The sequence below is a fragment of the Chrysemys picta genome, chromosome 2 (assembly GCF_011386835.1).
Source record: "Chrysemys picta bellii isolate R12L10 chromosome 2, ASM1138683v2, whole genome shotgun sequence".
Classification (NCBI taxonomy): domain Eukaryota; kingdom Metazoa; phylum Chordata; order Testudines; family Emydidae; genus Chrysemys; species Chrysemys picta.
The window spans coordinates 201152330-201178154 of record NC_088792.1 but is presented as its reverse complement, the minus strand read 5'-3'; the positions used below and the strand labels follow the sequence as shown (position 1 = coordinate 201178154).

At 42.2% G+C, this 25825-nt stretch overlaps 1 protein-coding gene across 2 annotated transcripts; it reads left to right on the top strand.

Moving 5' to 3' along the window:
- Window positions 1–1243: 1243 nt before the first annotated feature.
- Window positions 1244–19389, top strand: PSMG2 (proteasome assembly chaperone 2). Of its 2 annotated transcripts, none has more exons than XM_065585248.1 (7): window positions 1244–1467; window positions 2810–2981; window positions 7890–7948; window positions 12421–12539; window positions 14986–15159; window positions 17950–18070; window positions 19052–19389. In XM_065585248.1, the coding sequence occupies exons 1-7, from the start codon at window positions 1408–1410 to the stop codon at window positions 19145–19147; spliced, it is 801 nt and encodes a 266-aa protein (XP_065441320.1). In that variant the 5' UTR covers window positions 1244–1407; the 3' UTR covers window positions 19148–19389. The 2 variants fall into 2 exon arrangements, with proteins under 2 accessions (XP_065441320.1, XP_065441319.1); XM_065585247.1 differs by having other exon boundaries at window positions 1309–1467; window positions 19055–19389.
- The last annotated feature ends 6436 nt before the right edge of the window (window positions 19390–25825 follow it).

The window sequence follows — 25825 nt, the reverse complement described above, 5'->3', positions numbered from 1 at the left end:
CTTTAAATAGCCACGGGAGCCCTGGGGAAGTGGCAGGGCTCCAGCGGCTATTTAAAGGGCCGGGGCGGTAGAAGCAGGGGAGCCCTGGACTTTTTAAATAGCCCCCAGAGCCCTGCAGCCCTACCCCAGGGCACTGGGTGGCAATTTAAAGGGCCTGGGCTCCAGACCCTGCTGGGAGCCCCAGGCCCTTTAAATTGCCTCCTGGGGAAGCCGGGCCACACTGGTACGCCGTACCGGGGCTTGGGCGCGGGGCCCTGTTAGGCGCGGGGCCCGATTCAGGGGAATTGGTTGAATTGGCCTAAAGCTGGCCCTGCTGCAACGGGCTGCTCTTCCTGCAAGGAGTAGACAAAGCAAGCGGCTGCCAAACGATGTTAGAAGGGAGCATTGCACAACTTTAAACGAGCATGTTCCCTAACTGATCAGCAACTAACAATGAAACAACGTTAATCGGGATGACTTTAAGTGAGGAGTTACTGTAACTAATTGACCACTGGAGGGGGTATTGGGAAATTCAGGGGAGTGTACAGACCCTTGGGGGTGTGGGGCATGTAAGGAAGACCGGGTTTCACTGAATTAAGTCTCCAGCTGCAGCACCTCAGTAGGTTACATCAAAGAGGAGCTGCAGTGACTAGGCATTCGGCTGCCTGTGCCTTTAAGAAAAGGCATTGCAATGCCTGTGCCTTTCAGAACCCAGCCCTGGGAAGCCCCTGCTGAGAAGTGCTGTCTGTGAGAGGGGAAATAAAAAAGCCCCTTGGCTCCCCCCCCACCCTATTTTTTTTGTGTGCCAAACACTGGGGTCTCAGACCTCTGGGGTAACTGTTACCCTCTCTGCCCCTGTCTGTGCCAGGTGTTTGCCCTCTGTCACGCTCTGGCAATGCCTCACCCCTAGGCTTAACTTCGGCTCCTTCCCCCCATCCCTGATTTTGCTCTTCAGCCCCCTATCCTAACCCTGCCCCCAGCTGCTCCCCTTGACAAGTCAGTTGTTGCCCTCTGCTCAGACCATGGCCACCCCCCTTCCGATTTCCCCCCTTTGCCCCTTTTTAACCCCTCTAAAAAGCAGTCAGCTGAACCTTATGCCTACTAAGGGCAGGGTGAAGGGCAGTGGCTTCAGCAGATGTTACTGAGCATGCTCAGTTTGTGTGAGGGTGCTGAGCGCACCCTAAGTAGCACGTTCCTACAGAGAGCAGTTTCCTACACTACGCCCCCCCCCCCCCGTCCCGGGCTCCAGCTGCGCATTATTGGACCCCCTGCAAAGGAGCCCTACGGGGAGTGGGGCGGGACAGGCGGTTACAGGGGGCGCCTAACGCCTCCCTCTGCCTCGCCCAGGCGTCAGGCAAAGGCGCCGCAGAGCGGAAGGCCCCCGCTGGAGGACAGACGCACAGCACCGCTCCGCTCCCTCCCGGCGGGATGTTTGTGCCCTGCGGCAGTTCCGCTGTTCCGGACTTTGAAGACTTCACGCTCCTGCTGGTAACAAGCCCCCGACCCCCTCGGTCCCGTCCCCCGCCCGACCCGGCTCAGCAGCTGTCCCGTGTCTAGCAGGTGCCAGCGCCGGGGCCTCCCTGTCCGCGCGCGGTCCCGGGAAGGGAAACTCCGCCCCCCGTCACCCCGGGGCAAGGGGGAGCAGCGGGGCGGGTCCCCCGCGGGCGGCGCAAATCGGCGCGGCCGGGCCCGGGCTGGGCTCCGCTTCCAGCGGAAGCGCCGTGTTGGCTCTTGCTGCCCGGCGGTGGGTGTCCGGGGAGGCGGCCGAGGAGTGACCCGGCTGCCCCCGCTGAGCTGGGAAACAGAAACGGCTCTGCCGTGACTCTGTAGTAACCTGCGGGGAGGAGGGTGTCGCTTGTTACTCCTTCTCTCCCTCCCCATCCCGCAAACAGTACACGGGCTTAACTGTAGGGATGCGAGTAAAGTTAAGCACCGTGTACCTGTTCGCAGGCTTGGGATCCATGGTAGGTGCTATATATTCAAATACCCTTTCTTCTCTTTCGGGAGTGCCACATACCCTTTCCAAAGCCATCCATGGCTGAGTTTGATGCAGTCTTCTTAATTAAGCTTTTATTTCCACTAGCAAAACCATTGTCCTGTTGTACAACTAAATGTTCATTGTTTGCCATACTAAGGCTAATCTTTATGGGTAATAGAGGCAGTATGTTGTTGTTGTTTTTCAATAGGGCACATCTTGTAATGCAGTACTGATCTATTAGCATAGGAATGAAATATAGACGATATCTGCCTTCCAATATGTAAAAGGAAGCTTCAGGTTTTCATATCCCATTTTTTAAATATTGTGTAAGAGGGTAGTCATTTGAGCATATACTTAAATATATAAGTTGTTTTAATTTATTAATTTGAATACTCCACATAGTTGTTTCCAACTCAAAAATCACAATTGAATGTAAAAAAACTGTAATATCAAAATAGCCAATAGATGTCACTAGGTGCTAATAATTCCTTTATTAGGTCTTAAAGAATATTTTCATGATTTGTCTAGCAAAAAAATCAAGACCCCAAATTTGTAGACACTTATCCACATGCTTAATTTTATATTGAAATGGGTCTATTCACAGATGTAAAGTTAAGTATAAGTGGTTGCAGGACCTAAACCAAAGTTTGCATTAGTAAAGCTGTTCACAAATTAGCTTTTTTTTATTTAATGGCAAGGGCTTACTCTTTGGTGTTTGATTAGTCCAGTTAGGAGAAGAATTCAGATAACTTCATTTCTGACTGTTTGTCAACTATCAATTTTTTTTACTGTAATTCAGGATGTAGAATACGAATTCATTGTTTTAATGCTAAGAATCTTCTGTTATTTCAGCCAGCAGTATCAGTTGGGAATGTTGGCCAGCTGGCGGTAGATCTAGTTATTTTTACTCTTGACATGCCTAAAGTTGGTTACTTCTATACTGATTGCCTGGTGCCAATGGTTGGGAATAATCCATTTGCAACAGCAGAAGAAAACTCAACAGAGTTGAGTATAAATGCTGAAGGTATGTACTAATAGTGTATTTCCAGTGTTCCAAAGCTATGTCTCAAATGTTCAGTTGGGCCCCAAACCTGCAATGAACTATACAGAGACCCCCCCAGTGGAAATTACATCTGAAGAAGAGAGGTTTTTACCCACAAAAACTTATGCCCACATAAGGTGCCACCAGACTCCTTGTTGTTTTTGTAGATACAGACTAACACGGCTACCCCCGATACTTGACCCAGTGGAAATGGGGCTCCATGTGGGTGGAGGGGGTACACCCATGTTATGTTCACTGTAGGGTTGGGATTGTAGTTTCCTTGTAAAGCCAGCTTGTGCTGAAACAGAAAACTACAATGTTGAAATAATATAGTATGTGCCTTTTTATTTATCTAAATTACTGTTCCAATCTGATAATTTCCAGACCAAAATTGCCACGTTCCTGTTCTTAGATTGCTTAAGTGAACCACTTTAAATGAAGAGCTGTAACAAGAACTCTTATGACTTATCACTAGGGCTGCAGGTTTATCACACGGGGCAGCAATGTTTACCTAAATAAGACATTGCTCAGTGATAATTCTAAGGAAGTTAGCCTTCACATGAAGGACTGAAAACATTCATCCAAGTTCTCTCAGTGTTGTTTCTCTCCACCGATGGGTATATTGTCATGCTAATACTTGTCTGCACCACACTTCCACATCTCTGTACAAAGCAGGCTGCTGGCCAAACATTTGCAGGATGGTGAGCATCTGGCCTTTGCAGACAAGCATTTGCGTAGTTAAAGGATTGATCAAGCACGCATAGTATTTCACGCACATCTGGTACAATCAGTCCATCCTATAAGGCTTGTCCAGGCCCAATAGGAGAGGATAGTTGTGGATGTGCTTGATCATCCCAGAGCCTTTCCATTACTTATCAGGAGGGAAAATTGTTAGCAGGTATAAATACAGCCCTTGTTGGTGGCAATTTTTCTCCGTTTGTCTGCTTTTTGGAAAACATCCACTAGTGTAGTTCTGCAAGTGTCGTAATGTTGGTCTTCAAATGGTAAATGCAGCATATGAACACCTCCAGAGTGTTTGACCTCATGAGTGACTGTCTGCGAACCTACAGAGGGAAGAAAGAGTTCTTCAGAAGCTGAATTAAATGCCTTCCAGTAAGATAATGTGGTGTTTCCAGCCAACTTTCAAGTAGTCACATCCCGAAAGAGTGGGAACCTGGCAGCGTGGCAGCTTTTAATGGTCTGAGTGAGAGAAAGATATCTCTGAGGAATATACAAGAATTCTCTTACCTAGTAGCAGGCACAAAAAACCAGAATCTTGTGGAAGTATTGGGCGGAGTCTCTCAGAGAGAACATTTGTTTTGTGCAAAAATCCAGAGTTTAGTAGCATCTCCTTTTGTGTCGCTGATGGCATGCAAGATCATTTTAGTGTCAGCTTCCTCATGGGAACTATGAAGAAAAGCCTCAGAACAGTGCCAGGCAGCAGTTTCGCTACACTGTATGATGATAATTTTTTGAGCAATTCTTGGCCTGCTGGAGTGTTTTAACTGCAAGGCATGCAGTTAACTCATCCTTTGTGTGAATATGAGATGGTAGCTTCTTCAGCTGGACGTTGGAGATTTATGTACTGGATAGGTGCAATACTTTGGAGCCTCTTCGATCTGGTAATATTTTTAATTGATTTCTCTGCATATGTGTCAAACACCAGGTGGTCTTGGTCATAGGTCAGGTATTTTCTCTGTAACCTCGTAATGAAATGTTCAGCCAAATCTCAGCAGGTATTAATGGTTTCTGGTTTGTCAAGAACTTAGACATCAGCCATACCATCTATGATTGCTGTGCTGAGAGGCCTCTGCTGTCAGAAGGTACTGGTCACTTTTTCAGGTGCTGGGTGAGGAACAGCATGCAGAATGCACATTAGTTTGCTTTTTGCTTGGCACATATGCATTGTTCCATCACATTCAAACATTGATTGATTGTGGTACCATGGGTCACTTGTACTTTATCAGCTGCACTAGGAATTTGTCACGGATTTTGGAATGAATTGTTAAACCAACAGCCACTTGTAGTGATAGATTAGGCATATGCTGCACAGTTATCATGTATATGTTGGAAACCTGCCTTTCACTCAAGCACTCCTATGTGAGGCTTTGTGATAAAATGGCAGCCTTGTGCCCCACTTGCTTACTGTAATACTTGCTGGTGCTGAAGTCACTGCAACCACCAGTGCACCACTTAAAGTAACATACATAAAGTAATACAATATTATTTTTTTTGTTAGGTTTAGCAGCAGCTTTGGATTCTTGAAACGCCCACGTACTGCAGGACAAAATGCTTTTCTGTAAAAATGTAGCAGTTGCAGACAGTCTTCATATTACTGTTGACATCAATGCTTTCTTCTGCTTTGGATAGTTCCATGTCTTTTTTTGCAGCTTTGAAGGATATGCGCTGTGATTTATTTCTGTGGACAGGATTGCTAAAAACTGCATCCATATCCCACAGTTCCCCTTTAATAAGTGGTTTAAGAGCCTTTTAGAGTAGCATTTGTTCCTCTTCAATCATGTTTGAAGCACATTTCTCTGTAATTAGTCTCTGCAGCAGCCATCGCTAACACCTTCCCACCCATAAGAGCAATGGTTTCCAAACTATGGATTGCACCCTCAAATGGAGTTGGACCATCAGCAGATGAGTTATGGGTCCAGTTGGCCTTGCTGTCTGCCTCCAGTGTTTCCATACCTGGTCCATGAATGCTGCACCAGGAGGCTGTCACTTTTATCTACAAAATGGCAGCCTCCTCATGGCATGACCTTCCACATATGGTGCTTGTGAGGTCACCTTACGTGGAGGCCGCCGTTTGGTAGATCAAAACAGCCTCTGGCGTTTGTGGAGCAGATACAGACACGTTGGCTGTGCGGATGGCAATTTGCATCATCCAGCTGTGCAAGCATCTAGCTCAGGGACCTCAATGCAGAAGATCCTTATCTGTGGGCAGCAGCCCCATCAACAGAGCATCCTCTGTGCTTGAGCTGGTGGGATCCTATGCTAGCCTTTTCTGAGATAGGACTCTGCAGTGTCTTGTAAGGTCCATAAGGTAGGGCCCATATTTTCCTTTATGGCAACCTGAGTACTCTATTGGCACTCAATAAAGAATCATTGTAAGTCACTGTTTCTCTATTGCCCTAGGATCACCACACAGGGCCGCCTTAAGTCCTGGCTGCCTTTGCTTAACAGTGAATTCCTCTTTGATTTGTGATAAGAGGCACAATGGACTAATTTTTACACTGAATTCCTGCCTCAGCCTCAAGCAGTGACTCTAGTGTTGCTGTTATGAACAAAAAACAGGAATTCAAGAAATGTGCTTGCAAATATGATGAGGCTTTCTTTGATTTGATTATAGCTTCACCAGAATTTTGGTCAAGAACGAAGAAAGCCCAAAATGCCTGCTATGTCACACAGTGTTATCTAGTGAAAGCATGACACCCAATACAGTTAAATTACACTTGGAAACCCTTCACTAGGAGCATATAAGAAAACGAAGGTAACTTTTCTAGCGCTGGAAAAAACAACTTTTGTGTCAACAAGTGCAATTCAAGAGAGCCATGTCCGTCTCTGAGCAAGCTCAGAAAGCACCATTTGAGGTGAATTACCATATCTCACAGTCCAAGAAGCCTCACAAAATTGGATAGATTTTGATTTTTGCCAGCTGCAGTCAATAAGGGGAACATAATATGTTGGGAAACTAAGGCAAATAAACTCAAAGCCATAGCACTCTCCAACAACACAGTGAAGCAAAGGATTGAGGTGATAGCAGCAGATCAGGAAAACACACTGGTCGAGCATCTGAAAAACATGGATGCTTTGCTCTTCAAGTTGATGTGAGCAGTGAGGGCCGTGATGCACATTTCTTGATTTTAGTGAAATACACATGGGAGGGTGCAATTCTCGAAGTCACTGTGTTCTGTCTCCCTCTTTCCAGTCATGAGATGGCACAAGGAATGTTCAAGTATCCTGTGGGGCTACATGTAAGACAAAAATATATTGTGTGATTAAATTGTGGGCTTTTGCACAGTTGGAGCTTTGTCTATGGCAGAACACACAGCAGGTCTGCATGCCTTGATAAAGAAAGTTGCTCCGTCTGCTGTATGGAGTCATTGCAGGAGTCTCGGAACAACTGGTATCTAAAGCTCTGAGTCCAGAGCTATGTGATGATTTGCAGCTGATCTCATCTATTATGAACTACATCAAGACTCAGTCTCTTTGCACATGTCTGTTTGCAAAACTTGGTGAAGAAATGGGGTCTGATCATGATGTGGCGTTATTCCACAGTGAAGCTCTTTGGCTGTCAAGAGGAAAAGTACTTGGATGATTTTTTTGAACTGAGAGATGAGCTGTGTATCTGTGCAATAGACTGCAAAAAGGATGAATTTAGCTTTCTGTTTGACCAAAGGAAGATGTGCTTATGTCACCAACATATTTGGGAAACTGAATGAACTGAATATAGGTCTGCAAGGAAAAAAACACCCACATCCTTCATCTGAGTAATTTGAATCATAGGATTCATGAGAAAATTGTTTCCTGGAAGAATAATCTATTGAAGACAACCTATGAATCCTTCCTGCAGCTTTGCCCCCTTGGAAGAGGCTGCAGCTGTCAAAAGCTGGCTTATCATTTCACCAAACTCTGGTTCCAAATGCTTAGCTAGTAACTTCCACCAGTTCAGTGGTTTGATTGTTTTTAAAACTTCAGAGTCAAACATACTGAATTTATTTTTAATAAATATTGAATATTTTTATTTAGTTTAAATTATTTTAATAAATTAATTATTTAGAATATCCTTTTTATCCACTGTTATAAATCATATTAATCTGAACATGTCTAACCCTACATTATGCACTTGTTTTATCTTTACACAACTGTTTTTGTTTTTTGCAGTGTATTCTTTACCTGCTAAAAAGCTTGTGGTTCTCCAGATCAGATCACCGTTGGTAAAGGTATGTATATTATTGGTTGTTCCCACTGAGTCTATTGAAAGCTGAATAAGAAAATGTTCATATCCAAATTCTTTAGCAGTCAAGAGTCATGTTAACCATTTTTTGAAATAAATCCAAAAGTAACTATAGCTGGAGAAAGATTCCAGTACAGAAAATTGCTTCTCTTTAAAACGACTCTAAAAATTGTTTCTGGCAAGGCTTCTATCCAGCAAATATATAAAATAATGGGAAATAAGTTGGAATCAAAATCTTTCTAAACTGTTGTAACTAGTAAGATGCTTATCAAACAAATACAGTTGAAAATTGCCATTAATTACCTAATTGTTTATCTACTGTTTGAATTAAACTCTGGTTGTGAACTGCTGAGAAACGACAAACTGGACTTAATCAGACGATAGGTGCATGATGTTGTATATTATTTAGTTATTGTCACTAGGATAGTGGCAGTATTTAATCCATTTATTTTTGGAAAATATCTCCTTATAATTAAGGCTATGTTTTAGTCACAGGTATTTTTAGTAAAAATCATGGACAGGTCATGGGCAGTAAACAAAAATTCATGGCCCGTGACCCATTCATGATTTGTACTATATACCCCCAGACTAAATCTGTGAGATGGGAGGCCACTGGCAGGCTCCCTACTTGGCTCTCGCCTCCCTGGAAGCAGCAACATCTTTCTCCCTCTGCTCTTAGGCAGAGTCATGGCTAGGCAGCTCTGTGTGCTGCCTCTACCCTGAGCGCTGGCTCCGCAGCTCCCATTGGCTGGGAACTGTGGCCAATGGGAGCTACAGAGGTAGTGCGCAGAGCCCCCCTGGCCACACCTCCGCCTAGGAGCTGAGGGATGTCACCGCTTCTGGGGAACCCCCCCACCCCGAGGTAAGCGCTGCCCAGAGCCCTCACCCTGTCCTGTGCCCCAGCCCTGAGCCCTCCTCCCACACCCAAACTCCTGCTGCTGGGGTGGGTGGGTGTGGTGGCCCGAAACTGGCCCTGGGGCTGCCTGAGCTACTCAGGCAGCCCCCAGGACAGCTGCAGTGACTGCTGCAGAAGTCCCGAAAAGTCCCAGAATCTGTGACTTCTGTGACAAACTCGCAGCCTTACTTATATAACGCTACCTGATATAACATGAATTCTGATATAACGCGGTAAAGCAGTGCTCCGGGGGGGTGGAGCTGCGCATTCCGGCGGATCAAAGCAAGTTCGGTTTCACCTATAACGCGGGAAGACTTTTTGGCTCCCGAGGACAGAGTTATATCGAGGTAGAGGTGTAGTGCACATTTGTTCTGGTTATCTCTAAAATAAATTTATTTCTGCCGTCAAAATGACTCAGTTGTTTCTCAGGATTCTTCATCTACCTCAGAACTGAGGTTATAATGTGAAATGAGGAGGAATTCATATTGTTGTATACTTGCTATGTGGAGATAGTGATTGCCATTAAAGCCAGCATTTACCATACCAGAGTAACTGAGCACAGTTTTTGGCTAGTTCAAGTGTATGGGTTCTTAAAAACCTTCAACATTTACAATCTAGCTGTAGTACATTTATGATGGGTTGGACCCCCCTTTTGGGATGGCACCTGATGTAATGGGGTTTCACTGAGCCGCTCCTGCTCCACCACCCTGGAATCCCTCTCCGTTTGGTGAATTAGGCTCTCCGGTTTCTTGCAGCACACACACATAGGTAGGGCTGTTATGCTCATACAAAGCACATGGGATCTTTATAGAGGAAGGTAAATACACAGCATTTATTGAGAATACCACAGTTAGCATATGCTTTTTAGACACACACACACTCTCTCTCTCTCTCTCTCTCTCTCTCTCCTGCCACTGATGTTCATAGGTACCAGTCCAGAGTCTGGATCAATCTAGTGGCCAGCCAGATTGGTCACAGAGGGGAGCGGGGTTCTATCGGTCGTGATCCGATGCTCCTGGAGTGTGGCAAGACTAACCCAAAGTCCTATGGCAAAGCACCCTGTTCTTATAGGTTTTCTTCTCTGTTGAAGCCTATGGATTTTGCTGTGTCACTTTGTGACCGGTTACTTCTTAATTGGTGTAAACATTCCAATACACCTCCGAGAGGGTCATCCTGTCCTTTGTTCCGATTTAATCAATTGTCTTTAGGGGTGCCAGCCTTTACCTCAGGGTCGTCAATCTGCCCTTCATTATGGATGTGTGTTGATGATTCTTTGATGTCCTTTAAGTTTCTTCAAGTTTCTTCCTTGACTGGCTATAACAATGGCCTTCACACCTTATCTTTTTCTAATGCATACATTCCTCATTCACACAAACAGATTGAGAATACAAACAGTAGTATTTTATATTGAGCAACAGGGCATTGCAAATTAAACTTGTCTAAGTTTTACAATCAATAACCAAGACAATTTACATTGAGACCCAGGCCTTCAATGTTCCTCTAATCTACTTAACATAGACACAATAGAGAATCCTGTCTCTTATTTCCTAATTTGTAATACATATAGGAAACCATAGTAGCTTTATTACTTATTCTAAAACAAAAGGATGACCATAATTAGTCATAAGGATTGTTCTGGTCTGTCATTCCTTTCTGCTATTCAAAAGGGGTGGCTGACAGGATGAAATTAAATCATACATTAATTCTCATAGTACATAATAAAATCCAGCTCCTACAGGGCCACACCCAGCTGCAAACAGACGGAAGTCAGCTCTGTGTGAGAGGATTCACCCAGCACTCACGTGCGCATCCCTTTTGGGGAATAAACCCAAAATAACTGTCTTGCGCTGTATAGAAAAATCTTCACAGCACCCTCTCCCTCGGCGTGAAGAGAGAGATGCACAACTTCTTGCCCCCCAGTTAGAAATTGCACAAACTGGGTTTAATAATAAACAAAACAAATTTATTAACTATAAAAGGCAGATTTTAAGTGATTATAAGGGATAGCAAACCAAACAAAGCAGATTACTGAGCAAATAAAACAACACGCATATTAAGCTAAGATCTTAGAGGCTGGTTTCAAGAAGTAATTTCTCACCCTAAATGTTGTTTTAAGCTATTAGTAGAGTTTCTCTAGCTTAGAGTTCCAGTTATTTCTTCTTACAGGCTGGAACCCTGCCTTTCCCCTCAAGTTAATTCTTTGTCCCTTCATGTGTGACAGATTTGTTACCAGTCTGCCTGGGGCATCAGGTGATTAGACTGAGGCCGCAGGATTTTTAGGGAGGAGATGACGGAGCACACCAAGTGTTTGAATTATACAGCTTTATTGATTAAAATAATAAAATAACAGCGGCGAGTGATGAGTGCTCCCCACGTAACTCAGAGGAAGGAAAAAAGCGTTCTTGCCCCAAGCCCGAGCCCACTTTTATACTCTCGCACGCTCTACCCAAGGCTGGCCAGGAGTTCTGTCCTGGGATCAAGTTGTTTAAGGTCCGCAGTTGATTTCCGAATTGCTCCAGCTCTCAGGAGGGTTTTAAGTCCTGGTTTGTTTTGTTGGGGGGGGTGGGGGGAGTATTCCGTTCTACGACCTCTGTTCCTGGTGCTTTTTGTACCAGTCCAAACCGGCTTTCTGTGTTTTTTTTCCGCTTTCCCAAAACATACCAGCTCCAGGGACACGAAGCTCTGCGCTCCCCCCCACCCCAGTCTTACCTGTGTTTTCCATCTCTGGAGCCCTGGTTCAGTGGACTTTTTCTTTTCTTATGGCTGGCTGTGGCTGGGTGAGAGAGAAATGCCGCTGCAGACTTTTTGTCTAGTGCCGTGACCTTGGACTGGGGCCAGTGTCGTCTTGTCAGACTGAGCTTGCTAGCTGCAGTGTTGAGTTAACCCGTTCTCTGCTCTCTTTCTCCTTCCCCCTTGGCCTCTTGCAGCCTGCAAAGGAATCTTTCATTCCACACTCACACCTTTGATCCTTCCCAAAATGCCCTGCAATGCTTGCAACATAGTTAGCAATATACAATGCTGATTTGCCTCCCCATGGGACCCCCTGAGGGAGAGAGTCCTTGGGTCTGTGACATATGTACTTTTAGCAGTCTTTCTTCTGGGGTATGCAATGGAGGAGAGTCTAGACTAACCTCCTCCCTAGCCTTAAAAAGAATTTACCTAAGGCGGGAAACCTTTGTTTTGATCCCCATCCTCCTACAGAGGAAAAGAGCCAGCAGTGTCCAAGGTGGTATATGGGGTGTAACGTCACAAGATTTTCCATTAGGAGCTGGATCGGGCTTTTAGATACTAGTGTATGAAAATAGCTGGTAAATGTTGACTTGATTCATAATCATAAACATTGTAGTTAAGCTTGGTTCCATCCTTAACCTTCCACTTAAAAGCTGTATTCTAAAATAAAGACTTAACAGGCATGAGGAAAATCTAGTTTAAGTTAAATGAACATGATCTTGCATCGTCCCTAAACATTAAAAGCATTACAAACCATAAAAATTGTAGCTTTTTGTCATTTCTTAAATACCTAATCTTTCATTCTGCTTCTTCTCCTCCATCTTGATATAAAGAACAAGTATAGGTCATTTTGTCAAACACTGCTTTCTTGGGTGAAAAGCAGTAGATGTGCCAAAGTCATTCTTCTATCAAGCAGCCATGCATATCAGCGTGATGATCAGCAGCTTCATGGGTATGTTCATATGCGTGCTTTAAGGAATTTAATATTCCTGTTCTTTTCCATAAAGTTAACTGACATGTTTCCATTTAGCATAGGTCCCATTACTTTAAGTACATTTGATATGGTTCCTTTTGCTTAGCTGTGTGTGTATAGGTTGTGCAAACTTAATACTAGAGCTGTCAAGTGATTAAAAAAATTAATCGTGTGATTAATCACAGTTGCCGTCAAACTGTTAAACAATATTAGAATGCCATTTATTTAAATATTTTGGGGGTTTTCTATATTTTCAAATATAGGGTCAGGGTTGGGGGTTCTAGGTTTCAACCCTGCTCGGGGCTTTAGCCCCCCCCTCATGGCGTGGGGCTTCAGCCCCCTTGGGGCTCAGAGCTCCAGGCTTCTCCCCCCCCACACTTGGGGTTTCAGCCCAGTGCAGGACTCAGGGCTTCAGTCCCCTCTTGGGGCTGGGGCTGCTCCAGGCCCCATCTGCCGCCTGGGAAGCTGCGGATGAGGCTTCAGCCCCCCACTGCCGGTGCCTCCTGCCCCATCCAAAGGTATGCGATTAACATGTTAAAGAAATTAATGGGTTCATTTTGCTTTCAGTTAATTACAGGGATTAACTGCAATTTGCCCGCTTTACTTAATATGTATGAAATAGAACTGTAAAGGGATGCTTTTAGGTTATAGTTAAAATTGAATTTTAGTTTGCATCTCACTGTATCCTGGCTGTTTTGTTTTTCACATTTCAGCTTGGATAAAAGATGACTCACATTAATTTTCAGTTATTGTTAATTTTTGATCAGTTTAAGCTTCTGCTCTTTTACATTAGCATGACATTGCAATGTTAAGCTTACAAATAATCCAGGGTAATGTTAATTCTTTTAAAAATGAGCATTTTTCAATGATTGAGGGCATCACAATCCATGATTAAAAAATGTGACATCCCTGTTTTTGCAGAAGACCTACTGTTATTTCAGTTAAACAAGTCTTCAGTGTCTTAAAGGAGTCTTGAGATCTATAAATGTTTATCAGTCTGATGGGGATAGGCTGCACCTTAAGGGTACGAGGTGCTATGGGTTCAGCCCATTCCATCATAGTGTGGCCCTTTAAAATTGTGAAAGGTTCTATATCTGTGTGTAATAAAGAAAAAAGGCTGAGGAGATATAGATAGAGAGGAAGTGTGTGAGGGAATGAATGAGGGTGGGAGGAAGTCCTGTCACTGTCTTTAAGAGCCTGGGGCCAGGAGATTTTGCAGAGTGGGTGGGTCGAGATTGCTGTAGTCTCACCAACTGCTGCCTCCTCCTTGATAGCAGGGAGACAGCAGCAGAAAGACTGGCCTGTTGAACTTTCTGAGTTGAACTAATTGGGAAGAAGGAGCCAGTTGAAGGAGAAGCTGGTTGAGGCCCTATAGCTGGCTCAAGTACAAGCCAGCTTCTAGGAGGAAAGCTGAGAACTCCTGGCCTAAGGAGTGCCATAATAACTGCCTGAATTACTCAGCTCCAGGAGGAGAGTATGGGGCTCCTGCCATAAGGGGAGAAACTGACTGTTTGATGTATATATGCTGTTCCACAAGGAGAGCAAGGGGCTCTCAGTTTTGGGAGAGACAGAGGGATTGGCTACCTTACAATGCCAACTCTAGGAAGGGACAAACCAGGACCTGTCTTCTGAACCAGGGCAAGAGCTGATTGGGACTCTTAAATGGACCCACAGTGGGGTGAAAGTGGCACAACTAACAATGAGTTACACTTTATGGAAAGACTTAATAAATCAGACCCCACAAAGGGGATACATGTTTTGAAGCAGGTTAATCAGGGAGACTGATTGAAAGAAACTGGGTAAGGCGAGTGCTGAATGCAATTACTCAGCAGATCAGAGATGGTAGATCCAGTCAGTGAACATTTAAGCTCTGGCCCTGCCTCCAAATTGTAGGCTTGGGAATCGCCTGATTGGAATTGACATGAGCAATCACTTGAACAAGAAAACACGGTTACTAACCTTCTTGTAACTGTTGTTCTTTGGGATGTTGCTCATGTCCATTTCCATACCCACCCGCCTACCCCTCTGTCAGAGTACCCAGCAAGAAGGATCTGAGGGGATGGCAGGTTGGCAGGACCCTATATTGACCATCATGAAGGCATGACCCCAGGGCGCACCCAGACCGACTGTTGGGGGAAAATTTTCTGGCTGCTGAGCACGCGGCTTGCATGCACCTGATTGGAACTGACATGAGCAATCACTAGAAGAAGATTTACTTCCAAAATGTGCCATTGTGTGTGGCAGATTGCTGATCAGCTTAGATTTTTGCAACCTCAGATTAGTCTGTGGGTTTGACTTGTGGAAGAAAGCAATTGCTGTGCGCTTTCATTACCAGGTTGAGGCCCTAGAAGATTACAATTACCCTTTTATACAAGTAACCTATATAACTATTTACAGTATTCTTGCATTTTATGATTTATTCCAGTACTCCACTACGATACTTACTCTCACCTGCTATTCAGAAAACAGCTGGAGATCTAATGCAGAGGCTAAACTGGAAAGAGATGGAAAAAGTTGCTGCTTACCCAGGAGTAAATGATGCAGACATGGTACTACGTATTCCTGGAGGTGGCATCACAACATTATTATTCAGTGAGAGGTGGGTGAGCTGGCTGTTAAAGGGAACCATAGTAAGATGTCAGAAGTCCCTGTTTTTATTACCCAGCTACAATCTACTTTTGCCTGTTTAGTCAGATCCCAGGAAAAATGACCATTCATTGTCTTTTCGTGGGATGCTGTGTATATTATTAGTAATGGTATTCTTCAGAAAAACCTGTAGGCGTAGAACAGGAGATTGTCATCCCCACAACAAACCCGTGATTGAGAGAGGATTTACATGATGTATAAAAACCCTAGCAAAATAGAGCTGCAGCACAGTAGCTAACAATCTGACTTTCATGACTTTTGAGGTGGCTAGAGGGGAAAAGGAGGAAGGCAGCAATCAAGATAATAATTGAAACACTTGCCCTATTTGATTAAGAACAGTCTTCTACCATACGTACTTTAACGTATTTAAGCGCCAAATTAATGCAGAAATTATCTATTATATCAAAATAAGATACAGAAAACTTTCCTTGTTTGTGAGTTTGGTCCATAACAGAGACACATGTTGAGCTAAACAGCTTCTGTAAAGATACTTGCTTTCACGATGATTGAAATAGTTCCCAATGATATGCTCAGTCTTTAGAGAATAAAATTCTAAACTTTGCTTTTGTTGAGTCTTTGGCTTCAGGACCAGCAGACAGTTTTAAAAAAAAGAATGCATTAGGGTAAAAGATTATGCTAAAAGCAAGTCTGAGTTTCAAGAATTTGACCATAAAGCTTACCATGCTGAGTGAGTAAAACAACTTTTGCAATGAAGTGTGTTAAATTATTTTGTGCCAGGTACAAGAATTTACTACTTTCTTAGCATATGTTGCCTTTTAGCCCATCTGAACTTTAGCCTTGACGAGGGTTGAAAATCCTGGCCTGTTCCTTGATGCATGTATTATTTGATCATGGAAGCACAGAGGAGCCCCTATCAAGATCTAGACCCTATTGCACTAGGTGTTGTATAAACACAAAGAGACTATCCCTGCCTTGAAAAGCTTACAATCTAAATTTGCAAAAAGAACAGGAGTACTTGTGGCACCTTAGAGACTAACAAATTTATTAGAGCATAAGCTTTCGTGGACTACAGCCCACTTCTTCGGATGCTGTAGTCCACGAAAGCTTATGCTCTAATAAATTTGTTAGTCTCTAAGGTGCCACAAGTACTCCTGTTCTTTTTGCGGATACAGACTAACACGGCTGCTACTCTGAAATCTAAATTTGATGTGACAAGGGAGGAGATGAGAAAGGAAACAGGTATAGAGAGGTTAAGTGATTTGACCTAGTTCACACAGCAAGTCAGTGGGAGAGCTGGGCCTAGCATCCAGACTTCTTGACTTCCAGTCTACAGGTCTGTGTACACCATGCTGCCTTTCAGAAAGACAGTCTGACATTTTATGCACCAAATACTCTGTATCCCATGCTTCACAAAGGTTAGGCTGAAGATTCAATGTGTCTGCTTTTCTCAGGCTACTATTTTTAATGACTTTCCCAATCTTGAAACTTGAATTGGGTTTAAGCTATTTGTTTTTGTTCTTTTTTTGGGGTGGGGGAGAGATGTGAATTAACATTTATTTCCCCCTTAAGTTTAGAATAAACTTTCATATCTTTTTAAATTTGCCATTTCAAATGGGAAACTTATTTGAACAGTGTCTTCATGTTGTTCAAATACACATTTCATTGAGTATCTCATTCTTCCTTTACGGTGTTTAAGAAAGTAAGAGAATTATTCTTCTACTTGATGACTAGAATGTTACTGTCTGCTAGTTCTGAAACATTTAGTTACTGTTTTCTAACCCAAGTTTTATTGTAATTCCAGGTTGGAAATATTTATAGTTGTATTTGTAATGAATCGCTCATTAGAAATGATGGCTGTTTGAATTACTAATACTTCAATACAAGCTCCCAGTATGGTCGGTGTTTTCCCTCTTCAGGCATGAGGCACATCTTTGTTCATTTTGAAACTGAAGTGAAATTCCTAGGCTAAATATTAAGGGAGGCAGCTTCCAAACTGGATTATATTTAGAATTTTTCTACTTTTCCCCTCAGGCTTATATCAGATGGAGCTCTATCCTCATCCCTAATATCAAGCTACATCCATCCCAAGAATGTGTATTTGTTAGCTCAGTAAAGTTATACTCCCATCATGCCTTTCCTTGTCTTATTCTGTCCCTCTTGAGATTCCTTTCTAGGTCCTTCCTGTTATCTTATGTAAATTATCCTCCATCTATATTCATCTGGTTCCAGCAGCTATTCCATGATTTAACTGCCCATATCCAAGTCCTACCTTCTTTCATAGTGTGGGGGCACTGGTTTTGCACTTTACATATAACCGCTCTACTTTTCAGTGTTTGTAGTACATGAAGAGATTAAGGGTCAATATCAAAGGAAGCTGTATGAATGCCCAAGTAGTAGTACCAAAACCGCAAACTAGCTGTGTAGCAGTTTATAATCAGTACTCCCACAGCATAGGATCTATTCCCCCCAAAAAGTCAAGACCAGTTTGCATCCAAAGAAGTGAGGTTTTTACTCACAAAAGCTTATGCCCAAATAAATCTGTTAGTCTTTAAGGTGCCACCAGACTCCTTGTTGTTTTTGTAGATACAGACTAACATGGCTACCCCCTGATACTTAAGACCAGTTTGTTGACTATCAGAAGGCAAACAAAAAACCTGGATTTTTTTAATTTAAAAAACCAATGGGCTGCTCCTTTTTATGTGTAAAACTAAAAACTGATGTTAAAGTAATCACTGGTGGGGAGTTTTGTGCCAATTGACAATCTGAGCAATTTCTGTTCCAGTTGTTCAAATGGAATTCAAATGGCAGTTCTGTTGAAATTCTGCTCAGAGGGGGACAACATCCCTGATGCACTGGCTCTTGTTAACTATCTTAATGAATGGCTCCAGCTAATTAAAAGTGAAGTAAGTACTCTTTCAGCTAAAGTTTTTGCTTTTAGCTCTTACTGTTTATTTCAGCAGCTCAAAATTAGAGACGCCTTCCCCTTCATGAGGTTGCATGCCAGAGTAAGTGCTGTCCTTTTGTTCCAAGGTTAGTGGAAGCAAACTCAAACCCAGTATGTAGGGCCCTACCAAATTCATGGTCCAGTTTGATCAATTTCATGGCAATAGGATTTTAAAAATCAAATGTCATGATTTCAGCTATTTCAATTTGAAACTTCACAATGTTGTAATTGTAGGGGTCCTAATCCATAAAGGAGGTGTGTGTGGGGTATCACAAGATTATTGTAGCAGGGGGTTGGGATACTGCTGTTGGCAGCGCTGCATTTAGAGCTGGGCTCCTGGCCAGCATCCACCACACTCCAGTTGCCCAGCTCTGAAGGCAGAGCTGGGGGTAGCAGTAGCACAAAAGTAAGGGTGGCATTGTATGGTACTGCCACCCTTGCATCTGTGTGGCTGCTGGCTGGGGCACTCCTTCAGAGTTGGGCACCTAGCCAAAAGCTGCTGCTCTCCAGCTGCCTAGTTCTGAAGGCAGCACAGAAGTAAGAGTGGCAACATTGTGACCCCCCCCCCCCCCCCAAAATAACCTTGCAATGCCCCTGTAACTCCCTTTTGGGTCAAGGCCCCCAATTTGAGAAATGTTGATCTCCCTTGTGAAGTCTGCATAGCATAGGGTAAAAGCTCACACAAGACCAGATTTCATGGTCTGACACGTTTCATGCTGGAAACAAACATTACTGGGGTGGGTTGGAGTTATGAGCCTGTTTGATATTATAGTAGTTCTAAGACAAGCTATAGTGATTATAGGGATGTAAAATGCTGCAGTCCAGTACAGCTGTTACTAAATATCCCCCCCCAAAAGGGAAGGGAAATGGGAAAAGCTGACTTGCCAGCTGGGGTAAATGTAATTCCAAAGTTTGTAAATGTGTTTTGTTCTTAAATCAGCAGAACAGCGATGTGCCAGCTCCTCCTTCACACTGGAAAATACCACATTCTTGGAGATTACTCTTTGGCAGTGGCCTTCCACCTGCACTCTACTGATTTTTCAGAATACCAGACTAATCTCCCTCTAAAGAGTAACAGACAATGTTGTTACTTAGCATTCATTAATATTATGTACATTAATATCCTCTATTTATGCAACCATTTCCTTTGATACAATGTGAATATCAAAATTAATGTAGGTCTCACTTTAACCAAAGAGGTGTATGGTGTGCACAGAAGTTTTTGGTATCTTTTAGTGACTTTTTTCCTAATAAAATACTTAGTTTGTTTTTCTTTTAGAGGGTTAACCACACCATTTAATATCCTGCTCCCCCACCATTGCCATGAGGGTAACAAACTTTGATCCTTAGGAATTGCTATGAGACCCTTTACCCCATCAGCCTACTCCCTCTCCCCCCCCCCCTCATCTTCCTGGCAATCTAAGCAAGCTGCCAGTGGCTCCTAGTCCCTATCTGTGGAGGTACATTGCAGAAGACATATCAGCCTGGACTGTGTTCTCTTTTAACTTTGTTCCACAGGGTGGTAAATGAGACAACCCAGACTCCACCCCTTCCCACAGGCTACAGCTACACTAAAATTAAAACTGTCTAGGGGGATAATCCTTACTAAAGAAGAGAGCAAGGTTGATTGCTGACAGAGAAATGGCTCTAAAATTTAAAGAAAAACACATTTTAGAGTTAAGATTAATTGACTTTGTGCAGCTACAGTGTAGAAGTTAAAGATTTACAGGGCTAAGGCATAATTCAAATAAGTACCTTCTATACTTGTTCATTTAGAAGCTGACCCCCCTGCCCCACAATGGTCAGCTATTTTTACCTAACTCTATTTCAGGGGTTGGAAAACTTTGGCTCTGCCCATTGGTTGTGAACAGCAAACCGTGGCCATGGAGCTGAGGGGCTCTAGGTAAACAAAATGACAATATATTAGATATTCAGCGATTCCATAGAATTTGGGGTAGACCTGTTTATAAGCTAACCCCCACTCTTCAATGTATCACTTTATCAAATATTCAGCTTATGAGTATATACAGTAATTACAAAAGTAACATTGTACTGTTTCAGAAGAGCAGCCATGTTAGTCTGTATCTGCAAAAAGAACAGGAGTACGTGTGGCACCTTAGAGACTAACAAATTTATTAGAGCATAAGCTTTTGTGGACTACAGCCCACTTCTTCGGATGCATCTAGAGTGGAATAAATATTGAGGAGATATATACACACATACAGAGAGCATAAACAGGTGGGAGTTGTCTTACCAACACTGAGAGGCCAATTAAGTAAGAAAAAAAACTTTAAGTGATAATCAAGATAGTCCAGTACAGACAGTTTGAGAAGAAGTGTGAGAATACTTACAAGGGGAGATAGATTCAATGTTTGTAATGGCTCAGCCATTCCCAGTCCTTATTCAATCCTGAGTTGATTGTATCTAGTTTGCATATCAATTCCAGCTCAGCAGTCTCTCATTGGAGTCTGCGCCTCATCAGAGATCTACAACCTATCCTGAAAGATGATCCTTTACTCTCTCAGATCTTGGGAGACAGACCTGTCCTCACTTACAGACAACCCCAAGTTTTTTTTTCTTACTTAATTGGCCTCTCAGAGTTGGTAAGACAACTCCCACCTGTTTATGCTCTCTGTATGTTTGTGTGTGTGTGTGTGTGTATATATATATATATATATATATATAAAAATAATATCAATATTTATTCCACTCTATATGCATCCGAAGAAGTGGGCTGTAGTCCACAAAAGCTTATGCTCTAATAAATGTTAGTCTCTAAGGTGCCACAAGTACTCCTGTTCTATATTGTACTGTGGACATAATCAAACCACTTTAGAAGTAGTCAGATTTTTTTGGTCTCTGGGTATATTAAAGTTGTAATCTACTGCTGAGCACTCTCCAATTGACTCAGGTACTCCACTGGAGCAAGAAGTGTAGGTGGAGTCAATGGGGAAGCACTAGCAGTTGACCTATCACAGTGAAGACACTGGTAAGTAGCTCTCAGTACATCAACTTCAGCTATGCTATTTTCGTAGCTCAAGTTAGACTGATTTAGCTCACCCCACCCCCCCAGCATAGACCAAGCCTCCGTTACAGCCTGCAAACAATGCAGTACCAGTTACACACCACAGAAAGACCTTGTTAGAGCAACTATTTCAGACTATAGCTGTTTGAATGAAGTTCAAATAAATGTTAAGGGGAAGACTTTAGTTTCAAATAGCAGCTAAGCTACTCTATACCTTGCTTAAGTTTAGCTACATGTAGAGTAATACAGGCATGAAACAAAACTGCTACTCGTAATAAGGGGCAAATTATTGGTTTAATTTACTATAAGATAACTGCAGTGTTTAAACAACTGCTGCTTTTAAAAACAATGAGATTTTTACAGTACTGTCTGAAGATTTAAGCTAGTTCACTTTTCTCACTGTTTTTAGAATTATTTAGAAATCAGTCTACAAAGAAATGTTTCATAAGGGAGATGCCTTAGGGCTTAAGAGGAAAGTAGTTCTACCCACGCAAAAACAAAGTATGTGGCCATTAAATAGAACTGCTCTTGAAGGATTTGTGAATGACTGACATGGCATCTTATTCATAATGAAAATAAAGTTGCTCTGAATCAAGAAGTGAGTCTCAGATAATGGCATCCAAAAAGACAATACAGCTCAGAGAAAGGGCTAGGAGTTTAAGTACAATCACTAGAGAAGATTCTGGGACTGTCAAACTTGGTATTACTGGACAGCTCTTAGACAGGTCTGTTATTTCCCATTTCAGTCTCATGCTTGCTTTGAAATATGGCCAGATTAAAAAAATTGCAAAAATAAATTTAATCTTACACAGCTTTCTATAGTCCCCATTTTAGAACAGGATATATGTAAATATACTAACAGTATACAGGACAGGCCCAAGAAAAGAAAGTAACAGAATGCCACTAGCTGTCATCTTCAGCCCCCAACTAAAACCTTTCCAGCACATCAAAGATCTACAACATAGCCTGAAAGATGATCCCTCACTCACAGATCTTGGGAGACAGACCTGTTCTCACTTACAGACAGCTCCCCAAGTTGAAGCAAATACTCACCAGCAACCACACACCACAGAACAAAAAACACTAACCCAGAAACCTATCCTTGCAACAAAGCCCGATGCCAACTCTGTCCACATATCTATTCAAGTGACACCATCATAGGACCTAATCACATCAACCACGCTATCAGGGGCTCGTTCACCTGCACTTCTACCAATGTGATATGTGCCAGCAATGCCCCTCTACCATGTACATTGGTCAAACCGGACAGTCTCTATGCAAAAGAATAAATGGACACAAATCTGACATCAGGAATCATAACATTCAAAAACCAATAGGAGAACACTTCAACCGCTCTGGCCACTCAGTAACAGATTTAAAGGTGGCAATTTTGCAACAGAAAAACTTCAAAAACAGACTCCAACAAGAAACTGCTGAACTTGAATTAATATGCAAACTGGATGCTATCAATTTAGGCTTAAATAGAGACTGGGAATGGCTTAGCGATTACACACATTGAATCTATTTCCCCATGTTAAGTATCCTCACACCCTCTTGTCAAACTGTCTTAAATGTGTTATCTTGATTATCACTACAAAAGCTCATCTTAATTAGCCTCTTAGAGTTGGTAGGGCAACTCCCACCTTTAAGTTCTCTGTATGTATATATATCTCCTCACTATATGTTCCATTTTATGCATCCGATGAAGTGGGCTGTAGCCCACGAAAGCTTATGCTCAAATACATTTGTTAGTCTCTAAGGTACCACAAGTACTCCTGTTCTTTATACTAACAGTGCTTTTCTTCCTAAAGGATCATAACGTTATCTAGAACTAACTTTTGTGGGGAGCAGCTCATCCCCATCTGAACATTACTCAAGTTTAAGGACTTAACTGGCTAAAGGTGGGAGAGGGGTACAACCTGAGTATTTAGCAATCTACTTAATTGAAGGCACAAACATAGTCCCATTTAAAATCAATAGTACTCTCATACTTCAGAACTTTGTTGGATCGTAGCCTGAGGGCTCACCCCTTGCAGGACTGAATTCAAAATCAAAGTAAAAAATGCTGAGCTAGATTTGGGATCTGGAGTAACTTGAATAAAGAGAGTGGAGTCACCGCAGATTTACACCAATATAACAGATTAGAATCTGACGTACTGTATTTAACTGAAGCTGCAAGAATTTAGGGAACCAGAATGCTTAATTGAGAATTTGGACAAGACCTACCTAAGGCTTAACATTCATCTAATTAAGGAAACAGTCAGTCTTCAATGAGTGCAAGAGCTACTTGTGGTGAGTGAGATGCAGAAAGAGGGCTTTAGTGGGGTCCTTTAGTACCACAAGCTGTTACCCTGAACTGCTTCTGAAAAGCTCTTCAGGAAGGACTGATCCTGTACTCATGAATAGTCCCACTGCAATCAGTAAGGGTTTGCAGCTGTGGACCTACCTCCTTTCAGTAGTAATTAATGGTTAGCTTGTTTTTGTGAAAAAATATTTATTACCTCAGGCCTTTTCCAGCTCTATGGGCCTTGTACAATGCAGTTTCATTTTGATCTTTAAAAAAAAAAAAAAAAAAAAACTTGTTCCCTTAAGCTCTCTATTTGGCTGGGCCTGTTGAATAGTTTCAGCTGTTGGGAATCAAAGTGATTGCTTTGTTGAGGCCCTGCAGCAACATCATTCCCAGCAGACTGGAGAGAGAGCCTTAAAGAGATTACTCAATTCTGTATGAGGGATAGTCTTCCTAGACATGTCACCCCTAGCCTCAGCCTGATTTTGTATACGATTTTTAGTTACTTTAGTGCCCCCTCTCACTCCCCCCCCCCCCCCCAAAAAAAAATAGTATGAAAATCCTTGAGTTTCCTTTTTGGATAACACAAACATGTAAGCTACATTCTATCAATTTCCAAAACAAATTCACTCTTAAGCCAAGGCAGAAAAAAGGTCATGAGTTTTAAGTTCAGCATTCAGGCCTTAAAAGAAAGTACTTAACCTATTGTAGGATTAGGACCAGAGTGAATTTTAACTGGCTGTATCCAAATTAGCACACAAAAAAGCAGCTAGCTGCATTTCTGTCATTGGTAAAGTGTTATGAATATTTATAGTAACATGATGAACTATGAAAAACAAGTGCAGATTTTCAGAGCTGTAGGCTTATAAGAATCCTACCTTATAATGTTTACTTCATTATCCAATTCATTAATTTAACCTCCTGTTTTTGAAAGCCCAATTAATATGAAGTTATGGTTGAGATTCAAATGCATGAAAGTCATGGGGGTCATACATACAAATATGTAAAGTGATGTAAATAGGGCCTTATGTAGTTCACAGCCATGGAATATGCCCCAGAAAATTGTGCTCTAGAATCTGAGTTTTCATTTTAACAAGTATTTATAGCCTCATGGGTGCAAAGAAAGCCTTGAAAATATAAGTGAAGTGTAAACTGAGGTAAATAAGTCTCCACACAGCCTGAAACAATAGCTCTGAGGCATGAACTATTCATCTCCATGATTAATAGTAATCTCAAAAGATATTAAGCCTAAAACCAAAGTTATAATTTAGGCCCCAATTCAGAAAAGCATCCCTAATTCAGGACAATTAAACATGCTTTAATGCTATCTTGAATAGGAATGCTTTCCTCAATTGGGGGCTCAAAACCCAACATTAAGTATTTCTCTACTGCTCATTTCAACAGAAACGTTTAACTAGATATGCTTACCTCACGTGCTTCCTCACTTAAGACCCAGTTCCAACACTACCTCCTCCCCCCTGACTACTTCCAAAGTGCAGTTAGATATTGTCAATATAGAAGTCTACTACAACCTGAAAACAAAGTATAGACCGCACAAAAGAAATTGAGTATCAAAATAATTTACAAAGCGTTACTCTGTATTGATTTGTAGACTTTACTTTTTAATTCAACAAAACCCTCAATTTTTAAGTTCACCTAAATTTCCTGAGGACTGCAGAATCCGGGTCCAGTTTGCCACGCAACACAGTGGGCCTTGGATTAGAGCTAAAACAATCAAGATCAGTACATGAGTCAGTTAAATTGATTTAACTGATTCTGAGTGGCTGGAAGAGAAGGGTGCATGAAGAAAAGCAACTAATGGGAGGGTATAAGGTATAGAAGTGCCTACTTTGATTTACACTTCTGGTCCTTCAGTATGCGTGCTATTCCAACATAAACCATTGCAACAATTTTTGTTTAGGTTCTTTGAACTCTAATAGACTCACTTATCTTGCACACTACCTCTGAATTTGGCATATGAAACTCAGTGATTGTTAACTTGGCCATACTGCACAAGTATTAAGGTGTAAATTCAGCAGTATACATAGAATATTAAAGGCATGAACCCATTGAAGCTATAGAGAGATGCCCATTGGCAGTAATTGGCATAATGCAACAGTTTTGCTTGTTGCAAATAGAAGTTTGAGATTTTAAATGGACATAAGAAAATCCAACCATATCATATGGCAGCTTTCTTGCACTGGATTTTGTAGAGTAGCTTGTGCATAAGATTAGAACAGACATGGAAAGTGTTACTGAACCAAGTATTCTTGTTTTCATTATGACTGGAATGTTTGGAAAACGACAGGTAGAGTTCCTAATGGAGGCTACCTCAATACTCAGCATCAAATTTGTAGTTTTCCAGTTGGGTAAGAAAAAGAAAGCCTTGAGATAAATCCCAG